General features: G+C 45.3%; 1 protein-coding gene across 8 annotated transcripts in view; it reads left to right on the forward strand.

The window, feature by feature from the left end:
• Sash1 (SAM and SH3 domain containing 1) overlaps positions 1–13,006 on the forward strand; it is a 246,786-nt gene that overhangs the window by 196,079 nt on the left and 37,701 nt on the right. The window contains exon 1 of one of the 8 annotated variants that reach the window (XM_076552786.1): positions 6,657–6,968. The exons of 5 other annotated variants lie outside the window; for them this stretch is intronic. Coding sequence is in view for 2 of the 3 variants with exons in the window: in XM_042262308.2 (XP_042118242.1) it covers positions 11,072–11,083 (12 nt within the window). In the remaining variant the exon portion in view is untranslated. Of the gene's footprint in view, positions 1–6,656; positions 6,969–10,419; positions 11,084–13,006 lie in introns of those variants that run through there. 2 more of the 8 variants (XM_042262308.2, XM_016002948.3) reach the window with 2 other exon arrangements.

A 13,006-nucleotide genomic window follows, 5' to 3' on the forward strand; every position in this document is an offset into this window, starting at 1 on the left:
AAGAATGCTACCATAGAATCCAGGTCATTAGCCCTCTTCTGAATCGTTCTAAATGTGACTGTTAAAAAAAGACCACAACAAGAAGAAGAATTGTCACTGATTCTGGTCTTTCAATACATCTTCAAAGCTTTTAGAAGATTAGTCTGCCTTTTAAGAATAATTTCAGTAAAGTTTCGTTTTGTTTAGCTGAGTGAGACAATATAGGAAGGAATCGTACCCTGTATTTTATCAGGGGCTTTGGAACCAAAGTAATAGCCAAATAGGACCTTTCCAGTTCCTCTTGTAGAAGAAATCGCTCCCTCGCTTTCCGCTTTTGAGTGAGATAGGAAGCAAGAGAAATCCTACATATAAGAAGTGTTATTTATTTGTTTATTTATCCAGGGATTTAGGGGGAGAGGGAGAAGGAGAGGGAGAGGGAGAGAGGTGTGTATAGTGCCGTGGTGGATATGCACAGGTCAGAGAACAACTTCCGGAAGTTGGTTCTTGGCTTCTCCCTTGTAAGTCGTGTCCCTCTTGTTTGTGCTGCCCCACTGTGTGGTACTCCAGGCTCCCTGGCCCCAGCTTCCTGGTGATCCTCCTGTCTCTGCCCTCCCATCTTGCTGCAAGAGTGTGGGATTACAGATGCAAGTCACCACCTCTAGCTTTTTATGCGGGTTGTGAGCATTGAACTCAGCTCTTACGGCTTGCGTGGTTGGAACTTTAACTGGCTGAGCTGTCTCCCTACCCCTGTAGTGAGAGGTTTCTGAGAATTTAAGAATTTGCTCCAAATTCCAAGTGGCTGCAAGCTGAGAGTGGTGGCCGAGAGGACTTCCTGTTGTTCTTTCTCCACTTCCTGTTGTTTACTTAACACTCTCCCCTCCCGTTCCCAGCTTTCTCCCTGGGACCAGGGCCAGAGTCTGAGGCATGTATTTCACGAGTCCCTTAAGATCGCCATGAAGAAATAAAGTTAGCCAAGAAGGAGGTACTTGCCTCCACCAGCCTCTGGAAGCCAGCATTCCCCCAGCGTGGGAGCAGGGCTGGGTAAGCTCAGACGTGAGTCAGACCTGGATCCAGATCCCACTCACTCCCCTGTCAGCTCTGCCGCTGTGGCAGATCAGCTAATCCTATCTGCCCTGTGAGGGTTAATGGCACAGCGCAGTAAATCCCCCATGGATGTCATCTTTTGTTACTCCATGGGAAGATCATCTGTCCTTTTCCATTGGCTGTCACCCTGGACATGCCCGAGTTCCCCCATAAAATGCTATTTTTGCACATGCCACTACGTGTCCATATCAGTAGCATATTGGAAAAAACTTAACATACGGATGCCTGCTGACTTTCTCTACTCTTTCCAGACACATGCGCAGTTGGTTTTCTGCCACACTATGCTTTTGCTCTGTCAGTGGATTTAGGAGGAGGCCTGGTGTGATTTCAGTACCCCTTGTGAAGAGTGAGCAGTTAACTGTGGGGAAATGCTCTTACAGGTGGTTGGACTGAGCGTATGGCATGGCTTTCTCACAAGTGGAAGGCATTCTTATCCTGGGCCCAGGGATAACTGGAGTTTGGGTTCTCTGCAAACTAACCAGGGACATCTTCGTTTTCATTTGTTTGTACAGTTACAGGAAGTTGGAAGTGGGGCCTGTGGACCCTCCTCCATGTATCAAGGGCTACATGCATACAAATAAAACACAAAGTGCCCAAGTGTGGCGTAACCTAAGGGTATTTATTTGAAAAGAGATTTTTAACTTGATAGCCTTTTAATACAGTTTGGTCTGTTGCTGCTTTATCGGGTTAAACGATATAAAATTAGAGATATCGTTAGCTTTTGACCTATGAAAACATAGATTCATTTGTCCAGCCTAATACATGACTACCAAATGAGATAGCCCACTAACTGATTCTATCTGCATGCAGATATAATCTAATTTGGGTCAGGGTTTGGCATTTTGATTTGCAATGGCTCTTCCTCCCTTTGCTGGAGGGAGCAACCCCAGGGAGTTTGAAGAGAAAGAGGAGGGCCATCATTGTCCGGTGTTATTGATTCGTCACATCTCTGGCCTTCATTAAGTCATTTGCACCAATGCCAAGCCTTATTTATTGGGCCACAAGGCCTTCTTGTGGTTCATGAACAGGATCCAGAGTCAGGGTCCAATAAGCTGCACCCAGAGCCAGCTCATTGAAGTCATAGGCCGCCCATCGCTTGTTTATAGTGCGTTTGAACTCAGTCATTACAGTCCCCCATTATCCCCAAACTCTCAGAACTGCAGTCGGCAACAGACAATGATATTCATTTGGAGAGCAAAACTAAATAAATAAAATGGTGTGGGTGCTGGGGATTGAACCCAGGGCTTTGAACAGGGAAGCAATATTTAACACACCCAAATTCTAATTCCACAGAATAATAGCCGTTGAAAGTATTCCTCTGTTCTCTTCTGTGTCCCACTTTCTCTTCCTTAGGCCATACACCACACCCTCTGATGGGCTGATGTTGTACTGTTAGTTGTATAAAGCTAATAGCATTGCATAATGGATTCCTAAAACTAAGTGATTCATCTCTTGCCCCGCTGCCCATTTGACCCAGTGTGTGGATGAAATAACACCGTCTTGAGCATTCCTCTAATGGCCCATTGGGCAAACATTTGTTGAGGTTCTACCATGCACCAGTCTTTATGCACAACGGACTTGTGGTTGGGAAAAGGAGACAGGCAAATGGAGAGCATGGATGTGGGCCATGGGGAAGAAAGATGTCAGGTACACACAGGAAGTTCACTGCACCCTTGGAAGCCTCCACAGCAAAGGTGACTGATACTGAGCAGTTCTCCAGGAGATAACAGAGAAGTGGGTGTCAGGCATGGGTAGTAGGAGAAAACGGACTTATGTGTTACGAAGCTTTTTCTCTTTCTTTGTACGTTGACTACCAGGGTGGACATTCTGTTCTCAGTTCCTTCTTATTCACACATATGTTCTGTAACAGGTGTTGGCTTTTTATTTCCTTATGTCTGTAACTTTTAAATTTGGATCATCTGTGCAAGTCCTCTTGTCTTTGAGGTCTCATTTAACTAAATTTATGACCTTATTATTTTAAGTTTAAAAAAAAAAATGTATGTGTTTGAGTGTTTTGTCTACATGTAAGTCTGTGCCCTGTGTGCCTGGTACCCAAGGAGGCCAGAAGAGGGCATCAGATCCCTTGAAATTGGAATTCCAGACTGTTGTTAGCTGCCACATGAATGCCGAGAACTGAACCTGGGTTCTCTACAGGAGGAGCAAGTGCACTTAACTGCTGAGCCATCACTGCTAACCTTAAACATTTCCCATGGTGAAACAGCTGGACTTTCCACCTGACTCTGCTACTGTCTCCTGGCGAAGACAGATCAAAAAATTGCAGCCGTTTTCCAAAGCTCTCGTGCTCCCTCTCCCTACCCGCTTCCTTTTTCCTACTTGTCACATCTGCCATCCTTTTCCCCCCAACTTGATCATGCTGGGGTGGCTCTCGTCACATTTCTTATTTGTGCTGATGTGGGAAGTGTCACTGTTTGACTGTGTGCCATGCTCTGTAACAGTAGATTTCCCCTACCCCATCCCCTGCTGAGGTCTTTATTGTGTAGTTCATTTGTGTTTATTGTTGCTATAGCTTGATGGACAGGCCAGAGAAGCGATAGAACATGGTATCCATTGAAATACCTGTACTGTGTTTTCTCTCTCCTGAGACTACGTTCAATGCACCCTGTCACAATTCATGCCCATTGGTTCATGGCAGCAGAGCCACCCTGCCTTTAATTCACGTCTCAGATTCTAGTGAGTTCTGGAGGTCTAATATTGATCAAGCAGCTTCATTATCAACTTTTCACCTTTCCTCCACTGATTGCCAGTTCCGTTCCCCCTGTTCCCGAGTCATGGACGATGCAGGAGTCATGAGCTTTGCTTCTTTCCAGATTTGTGATTGTGACCGAATTCTCTGGTGTTTGCTAGTCTGGTTTTTGAAAAAGTGGGAGGGAGCCTTTGGTAGTTTGTTTCTTACCTTGAGGCGTGCAGCGTGTTAAGTGTTAATGCACATTCTTTCCTTTGGTTGTGGATAGTGAGATCTATTTTGCTGGGTTGGAGTAATGTTTTTGGCGGAGGAGGCTGTCCATTCTCTTTGCTGTTGTGAGCAGGCCATCCAGTGGTTCAGTGTTCAGCAATTGTACCCTGACGGTTTGACCAATTCAGTGACCACATACAGCCTCCTCAATGCTAATGATCTTTTGTTGTTGTTGTTTTGTTTTTTAGGTAGGACCCTGGACCCTTTAGTTTGGAACAAAGTTACTTCTTGTTAACTCTATAGACAAACCCCAAATTATGGTAAGGATATATAGATTGTGACTTCAGGAGTGACCTGGGCTCAACTGCTAGCCTGGTGGCAGAGGTGGGTGTCCACACCCTCCTTTCCTCTGCGGTTACTAGATTCCTTAGGTTTTCTGTGTTTCTACATCATCATGTGCCTAGACAAAGTTGTCCGACAGCCCTGTCCTGAGAAGTCACTGTGCCTGAACCATGAGTCAGTAGTCTGAGATGCCAAAGTTAATGTGACTTTGCAACACACCCAGTCCCCGAGGAGACTTCCCACTTCGGGAATGAACAGTGGACTTTCCAGCACACGTATGGTTGCCCTACTTGGCAGTACTGCTCTGAGTCAGCCTTATCCATGGCACGGAGCTGTATGAGAGCCGGGGGCACTTGAGAATGAGGGGAATGGGCTTTGCTAGAATCTTAAGGGTGCCTCATATCATGGATGTGCATGGGGTGTCTCTCACAAGGGAAGTTTCCTGCTGCTGCCGACTTGCCTGATTCTTCTTATTTCGACCTCTGTGACCGTAAGATGCTTCATATAAACAGTCCCCTGACCTATGCACAGGATGACATCGTGCGGGAATGTCACCCAAGGCTTCACATATGGAAAGGAAGTCAGGCCTCTTATTGCCTCTTTTCCACCCACAGGGGAGGAGGAAAAGCCTTTCCTCTGCTTCCAGAGACACTGTCGGTTCGGAGTGGTGGGCTTCTTGTGCCCATCCCCTCCCTAGGCTTGGCGACAGGACTCTTGATCTGCTTTTTTCCCTCCTCCTTTGGAAGAAAGAAGATAGCAACATTATTTTAGGGGAGTGGTAAAAGTAATTCCATGTTCTTGAGTCCAGGAAACAGACTAGAGTATGCTGTGGAAGGTAACATACATTTGTGTTCCTTTGGGCCCTCTATTAATTTTTAAAGTTTTTAAAATGAATTAAGTGCTGACAGTCTTTTCCCCGTAGGGGATGGTAATATTACCTCAAATTCCCACACACTTTTTCCAAATAAAAGTCTCCTATAATTATCTTCCCTTCCTCCTCCTCCTCCTCCTCCTCCTCCTCTTTTTCCCCTTTCCTCAAGTTTGGCGACAACTAGTTAATTTGGAAGCTGCCAGAGCGATTATTTCACTGTTGCGCGGTACCTTTGGGAGGAGAATGGAATCTCGTCGTTTTTTTCCATCTGCTGACAAAATTCTCCTAATTTCAGAGGGCAATGATGTCACCCCTTAACAAGCAAAATATTTCTTACTAAACAGATGGGTCTCCTTGCCTGACTTCTTTGTAATCCAGTGGGGTGCGGGGCACAATGTGCGTTATGTTTTGTGTGGCTACACGCTTTAAATTGAACAGGATTGCTCTAAACTCAGCAGGACTAATGTTTTTTTTTTTTTGTAAACACAAAGATTGCCATGATAACAGTGGCCCAAAGGTCTCTATCATGACTGGACATGGTTCAGTCCTCAAGTGTTGGGAAAAATCTTGAGTGTACCCAGGCAGAGCCAAAATGTAGCCCCAAGGTAGGGAGGGACCCCTTGTGCATCACTTCTTGGACCACGGAGGGAGACCAGCCATGGTGGAGAGATGATGAAATCCAGCTTGGAGAAGAGGAGGGCAGAAGCGGTTGTTGATCGGTGTCACATGCTGTTTATAAGGCCACGTCAGCTGACTTCTGTTTTGTCCAACTAGATAGGGCGAGCATCTGAGGCCAGAGGGGACAAGGAAGTACGTCTTTGGGACCATTTCAACACTAACTTCTAGGTCATGTAGGAACATGGATGTGCCTCCCCCAAAGCCATGACAGGAGTTAACCACTCATTAAAGCATGTCTGAATTTTCCTAGCTGAGGGTCATCTTACCATATGCAGATCTCCTTTTCTGTGTCCCAGGGATGATGGCAGCACTCCTGTCCTGTGTTCATCATCATCATTTCTGGGCACTTTTCCTCCCTGGACTTTCTCTCTTGCGATGCTTGTAAGTTTAGGGGACTCTTCTTAGTTATGTTGGCATTTCTTGCTCTTCTGAATGCCTTCAGTCCGTCCGTCCACCCACCCACCCACCCACCCATCCATCCATCCATCCATCCATCCATCCATCCATCCATCCATCCATCCCAAGTCAAGAAATACCTAAACAGTATCAAGATAGATCCAATTTTCATTTATCCAAGTGGAAAAAAATATAATGCTCGGGACTGGCAATAATGAGGAATATAGTTAAGACAACACATTTCTCAGAGTTGTAATGTGTGTCAAAAGTCTTGCAGGTGGACACATTTTTTAAACACATCAATTCTAAAATCTAATCATCAGTTCAGAGAAAAAGACTGTGTTGGACATGTTAATAAATTTGCCACAATATGCATCCAAGTTGGTTTATGTTTGGAGACATTCAAATGTCCGATGACAGGCGCATTGTTTAAGTAAATAACAACATCCTTCTATGATGGAATGCTGTTGAATCGCTAACATTTTGGTGTATTCTGTTGGTAGAGTATCTGTTGACATGGGAAAATTCTCTGTAGATGCTTCTTTTAAGAAGTGGGTTTTGAAACAGTTTGAGAAGCATACATGGAGAGTTCTAGGGTTTCTCTAAAGAAGACCTCCAGAGGCAACAGAGGGAAGAGGTGGGCTCCTCCTCACTGACAGAGTGAAGTGATGGTCAGGTAGTCAGGTATGGTGTTCAATCCCCTTTATGTCACTGGGATTATATATTTATAATTGTGTGTTGGGGGGGAGATTTGATAGACATAAATCAAAACACTAGCGATTTTTCTGAGTATGAGGATACAGGTCGTTTCTTCTGTGTGTTTTTGCAGAGTTTTAACTTTTAAATATATGTCATGTGAAACAGATAGTAAATGTGCTAAAGTACAGCTCTGTAAGTGATCATGACCGCATTCCTTGTCATCGTGAAGTTCAATGAGGGGCCAGGTAATTAATACAGTCATGAAGGCATGTATGTCAAGTCATCTAAGAAGGTTCTTAACCTTCCTAATGCAACCACCCTTTCATACAATTCCTCATGTTGTGGTGACCCCAAGCATAAACTTATGCTTGCTATTTCATTATTTGTTATGAAATATTTGTTGCTATTTCATAACTGTAATTTTGCTACTGTTAGGAATCATAATGCAAGTATCTGATATGCAGGGTACTTGATATGAGACCCCGTGTGGGGGTTGTGACCCACAGGTTGAGAACCCCTGCTCTAGATAAAGTTGGTCTGGGTTGCTGTGCAGCCACATAGGCTAAGGCAGTGAAAGTCAAGGCCAGAAGGCCCCCGGATGGGTGGACAGAGCCGTTGTTAGAAGAGGGCCTGGGCATTTGAGTTGCTCTCAGGAGGATGAGAAGCAGCTGCTCTGGGGACCCTTTCCAGAGTCCCCGAGTAGTGGAACAGAGCACACTCCAACTGAGAGGAAGAGAAGGGATGTGACCACACAGTTCTAAACCCACAGCAAGGCCTTGGCACCCTGCCTTGAGACCTAACGAAGGGCACAGAATTCAGAAGTTCCGAATGTGCATTTGAGCCAGTTTGTACACCTGTTGTGTTCAGGTTGGTCCAAGTCGACTGTGGAGAGAACAAGACTCTCTGAGTTACTCTTCCAGAACCAAGAATTTCCTCGGGCCACTCTAGCGCAGTCTGTTTTTTTTCAGATGTTTGCCCTGATGCATGGTGAAGGCTGGGAGCCGAGGGCTGGGGCTGAGGAGTCTAAACATCTTCATTTCTTGTTGACGACCTAAGTATTTATAGAGGCCTTGCAGTGGGTAGAAACTCTGGTAACGGATTGCTGTGAACAGGCTCCGTGCATTCAAAGTCAGGAGGCTAGACCAGGTCTCTGTCCCTAGACAGTTTCCTGTCTTCTGAAAGGCAAATCCATGTCCCAAGCGGAGCCCAATATTATTATTATTATTATTATTATTATTATTATTATTATTATTATTTGGTTTTTTGAGACAGGGTTTCCCTGTGTAGTTTTGCGCCTTTCCTGGAGCTCACTTGGTAGCCCAGGCTGGCCTCGAACTCACAGAGATCCGCCTGCCTCTGCCTCCCGAGTGCTGGGATTAAAGGTGTGCGCCACCACCGCCCGGCTATCCAATATTATTTCTATAAATACCAGGCTTGTCCTCTGAGAGGTGGGGGCAGAGGCATGGAAAGGGATATATAGAGTCAGCTCTCTTGTTCCTTCTCTTAGAAGACCCTGAGGAGCAGGCCATGGTGGGTTGGTACAGAGTCAGAAAGCCATCTGCCCTCTACCCTCCTTACAGTGTCCTCATCCATCCAAGCTGAGGAAGTGTTTCTTCCATCAGGCCTTGCAGGCTTCAAACACAAGGAGCCTGTCTATCCTTCCACGAGAGAAGTTAACACACACGCCTAAGGCTACCCACCCTTCCCAGTGATGGAAGGGGATCTAAACCCATGCCGGCTCAGTTTTCAGAGTCCTGGCTTCTAAACTTCGCCAACCTTCTCTACATCTTGGCATCCTGTGCCACCTAAGCCTGATTGTCACCGGGCCTCTAGCTCTGTGGCTCCTCCGTGGACTTGCTGTGCCCATAGCTCTTAAAAGAGCCATTTGTAAGAATAAAGTGGACTCTGATAGAACTCCAGTCAGTAACAAATAGAAGGTGCAGAGGTAACAAATACAACTGAACTCCAGGAACACTGTGTTTCCAAACAACAGCACTCTGAGATAAATGTCTTCAAACCGAGGATGCATTTAGGAATCCTAGGACCATCATCAGCTATGATCACTTACTCTGAAGTGAAAATCAGCTTGTTCTGATACTAGAGGCCATACTCTCTCCCAGGTAGAGTAGTGCAGGGGCAGGACCATAGGGTCCCACTTTCTGCCCAGTCCTTTCTAGTTGGAAAAGGGGTCTTGCCTGAACGTACTTCATGGAATGAGGGAGTGGTATTTGCAAAATGCCAGAGTTAATATTACTTCAGCCAAAATGCACCTGCTGCGGCCTCTATTGTGCGTGTCGCTGAAATGTTGGTGACGGGTGGTGAGGCACCGAGTGTGTGGGAATTGGCGTGTCATATAGGGAGCTGGACAATGCAGGGGAGCTATGGTGAGTCCTTGTGGGAGGAAGAAGAGGAAGTGTCATAAAAGTAGAAGAGAGGCTTCTGGGGCTGAAGACAGGACGGAGGGGTGTGAGGGGTGTGAGGTTGATTCATTGCTAAAGAAGGAGGTCTCTGGTGGGCAGAGAAGAGAAGCAGGTGAGGTGCCCAGCAGAGTGGGAAGATGGACTGACAGTCCAATTCGTAAACTGGAGACTCGGGGCAAAAAAGCATGACTTCCCTCTTGTGAGCTTTGTGCCTCAGTTCTTGTTTTTTTTTGTTTTTTTTTTTAATTTAATTTAATTTTTTTCCACTTAAGTAAGTATTGCACCTCCTCCAAAAAGACCCTCTGCTCTTTTTGTTTGTTTGTTTCCGAAACAGGGTTTCTCTGTGTAGCTTTGGAGCCTGTCCTGGAACTCACTGTGTAGACCAGGCTGGCCTCAAACTCACAAAGATCCTCCTGCCTCTGCGTCCTGAGTGCTGGGATTAACGGTGTGCGCGCCACTGTCCGGCAACCCTCTGCTATTTTTAAGGACGCAATCGTTGGCACTCCTTGGTGAACTCCAGGCTGCTAGGCATTTTATTGGTGTTGTGTGCTAGCCCTATAAAGAGATGGACAAGAAAGAGCCCCACGATGGAAGACAGAGCCAGGCATGAATGGTGCGGGCTGCACAGTGGGAATAAATGCCTTAACTGAGTGAAGTTAGCCGTGGAGAGCCAGGCAGAAGGGCACCGCACGTCATGGAGACTCCTTTATATGGGTTTTTAGTTTCTGTCTTGTTTAGGCCATGTTCTGTTGAAATAACAGCATGTGCCTGGTGCTCCCCAGAGACCCCCTCCCCCCGAGAAAATGAAATGATCATCTTGTGACATAGTCCTTGAGCCCGCTGTTCTAGAATGCACGGGAACTCAGCTGCCCTGAAATGACTGTTGAAACAATTTGGGAAGGCAGTTTTAGAAGCCTTGGGGAAGGGGAAATAGCCTATGTTTGCTCTGGAGGGTAAAAATGGGGTGAGGGGGGTGGGTGGGAAGAACGTGGAGAGAGAGAGACAGAGACAGAGACAGAGACATTCGGGGAGAAAACCACAATCATAAACCTTACAATAGTAGTTTCAAAAATAGTCCTGGAAAGGTGTCTCCTTTCAATCGAGACCACTCCCTTCAGGGAACGTTCGGAGCCCCATCTGCAAAACCGATCTGTTTTAGAGTTCAGTCACTCGGAAGGGTTAGTTCTCTGTCCTGGATTTGCTCAGATTCTCGCATTCTTTCTTTCTTTCTCTGGAATTCCATAGACAGTAATTAAGGAACTGGAGGCCAGCAGGAGGTCAGGGAGCCTTCCTCAGTGAAAACAGGGATTGTTGGCCATGCACAACACTCCCTTTTTTCCTTGTGGTGAATAGGAGATTTGCTTAGAGCTGATGACTTATGCCTTTCTTACAAGTTATACAGCTAGCAAGCGACTGGGGAATCAGGCAGCAGGCAGAGAGAGGCTAATTGAATCCAGTCAGTGTCCTGGTGCTCTTCTTTGGATGTTGGGCTGTGACTGGGAGAGCCTGCCCGATCATGTAACTGCAGAGAACATGTTCGCAGGAGTGCCTGGTCCGACTTGGAGATAGCAGGACGGACAGACGGATCAAGAGTGAGATTTGCTCCGAGGGGGAGGGGGAAGGGCTACCTACCGCACCTTTTGCAAAACTGCCCCTTACGCCTGCTAAATGCCGAAGCCGGTAAGTCGATGAATGCTTTTGTGTGTGTGTGTGTGAAAGGAAAACTTTTCTGTTGCTTCAAGAAAAATGCTTTCTGCTCGCTCCTGCCGAGGAGAAGCAACTTTCTTGGCTTCCTAAGTTTCTCTAGATCTGTCCATCTCCCCCTAGCTGCTTCTCTGCCTTCTCGCCCGGCAGGTTCACTCAGTTACCATCCGTAACTCTTGGAGAATACTAGATATTATTTTGAAAGTACGAAAGAATTAGCAAGTGCAGGCTGGAGCCACTCTGCGCGTTGGGCTGACTCTGTATGAAGGGCTTAACTCCAGACAGATTTAGCATTGTGTTCAGTAAGTAAGAAAGATTAATTGGCTTTCTTCTCATAACTTTTAGAACTGATGTAGTGACAGCCGGGCAGTAGGAAGTTGAAGTGTCTATGTCTTCTCATGGACTGGGTTCAAACTAAACTATTGTGCGACTTCCTCAAGCAAATATATTTGCAGTTGAAAACTACTTCTCAGAAACACGTCTATATTGTGTGATGTTGTATAACTCCGGGGGAGAGAGAGGGATTGGTTTTTCTGATTGTTTAACTGTGACAGTGTGTCTTGGGTTTGGAGCCGGGAGGCAAGCGGTAACCCTGTGCTCAGGATGGTCTCATATGGTTCTCCCTAAGGATCTGGTTGTTCCCTGCGAGTATGGATTAATATTTATTCCAGCACATTTGTTGTTACTATGCCACTAACGTTTCGGAAACCCCTTATTCTGTGCATCATAGACAGGAGAACTGTGTGTTATAAGGTCCAGTGAAGTATCTGTTTCAGGCAGCAGTGACAGGCTTAGGCTGAGCAGCGAGGGGACGCTTTTAGAGTGCACCAGCACACAGACCTTCTTATTTACAGATGTGATTCATTTGGTTCCCCTTTTCCGATCATCTTGCGTGTAGTTGTGTTATAAAAAGTTCTCCACGCTGGCTCCCTGGCTTTTCCCATTAGAGCATCACAGATGTGTCAAAGGATGCACTTGTTCCAAGAGAAGCTGGGGAGAAAGGAGGCTCCGCCCTCTTGTCCATGCCAAATGGCCCCATAGACTCTTCCCTCAGTGCCTAGCAGCCGAAGGGTGTGCTATCTCTTTAAAGCAGCTATAGTTCTGTGCCTTGGCTTGGTCAATTTGTTATGGTTTAAAACTGTGGAGCCAGCTGTCTGCAATCTGATGTAATGTTGCTATGGAAACCAGAAATGAAACACTTAGGCATTCACCACAGAATTACTACATATAGCATTAGCCAAAGTAATTAAAAGTTGAGCCATATGGGTTTTCTGGTGGAAAAATCTGCAGCAGAAAGCTTAGAAATGAAATGTTTCTGTTTACAGTGCTCTAAAGGCATTTTGCACATCTTTGGTGGCATCATGCTTTTTTTCTCGGGCTGGTTTGGGATGGGGTGGATAAAGCTGACGGACTTCACCTTCTTGTCTATAAAGTGATGAAGCTGAAGTTTACTTTAGTGAACTTAAACTAACTCAGAGGTGCAGGGGTACAGAGATGGGAAAATGTTTGAGTATATGCGAACATATGCTTTTAAGTTTTTGTTTTGGTTTATGTGGATCTGTGTTGGTTATGAGCCTATTTCTTAGAATCATTTATATACAAACCCCCTTTAGGTAGGAAGGATTCCCCTCCAAATACTTACACAATATTTATTTTCTGCCTATCAAGACTGTTTTTAAAAAATATTTACATATTTTAAAAATTATATGTACGTATTTTTAGTGATTCTTAATTTAAAAGGTTCTCAAACTCCATTTTATGATAGTCAATTTCTTGAATAAAAGGGATAATATATATATGCATATATAATATACATATATATTAAAACATACTCTAGTTTTCAGCATTTAGAAAGTAACACATGGTTATTTGAAAGAGAAATATACACTGAAGATTTTA

Source organism: Peromyscus maniculatus, chromosome 16, assembly GCF_049852395.1.
Source record: "Peromyscus maniculatus bairdii isolate BWxNUB_F1_BW_parent chromosome 16, HU_Pman_BW_mat_3.1, whole genome shotgun sequence".
Lineage (NCBI taxonomy): Eukaryota > Metazoa > Chordata > Mammalia > Rodentia > Cricetidae > Peromyscus > Peromyscus maniculatus.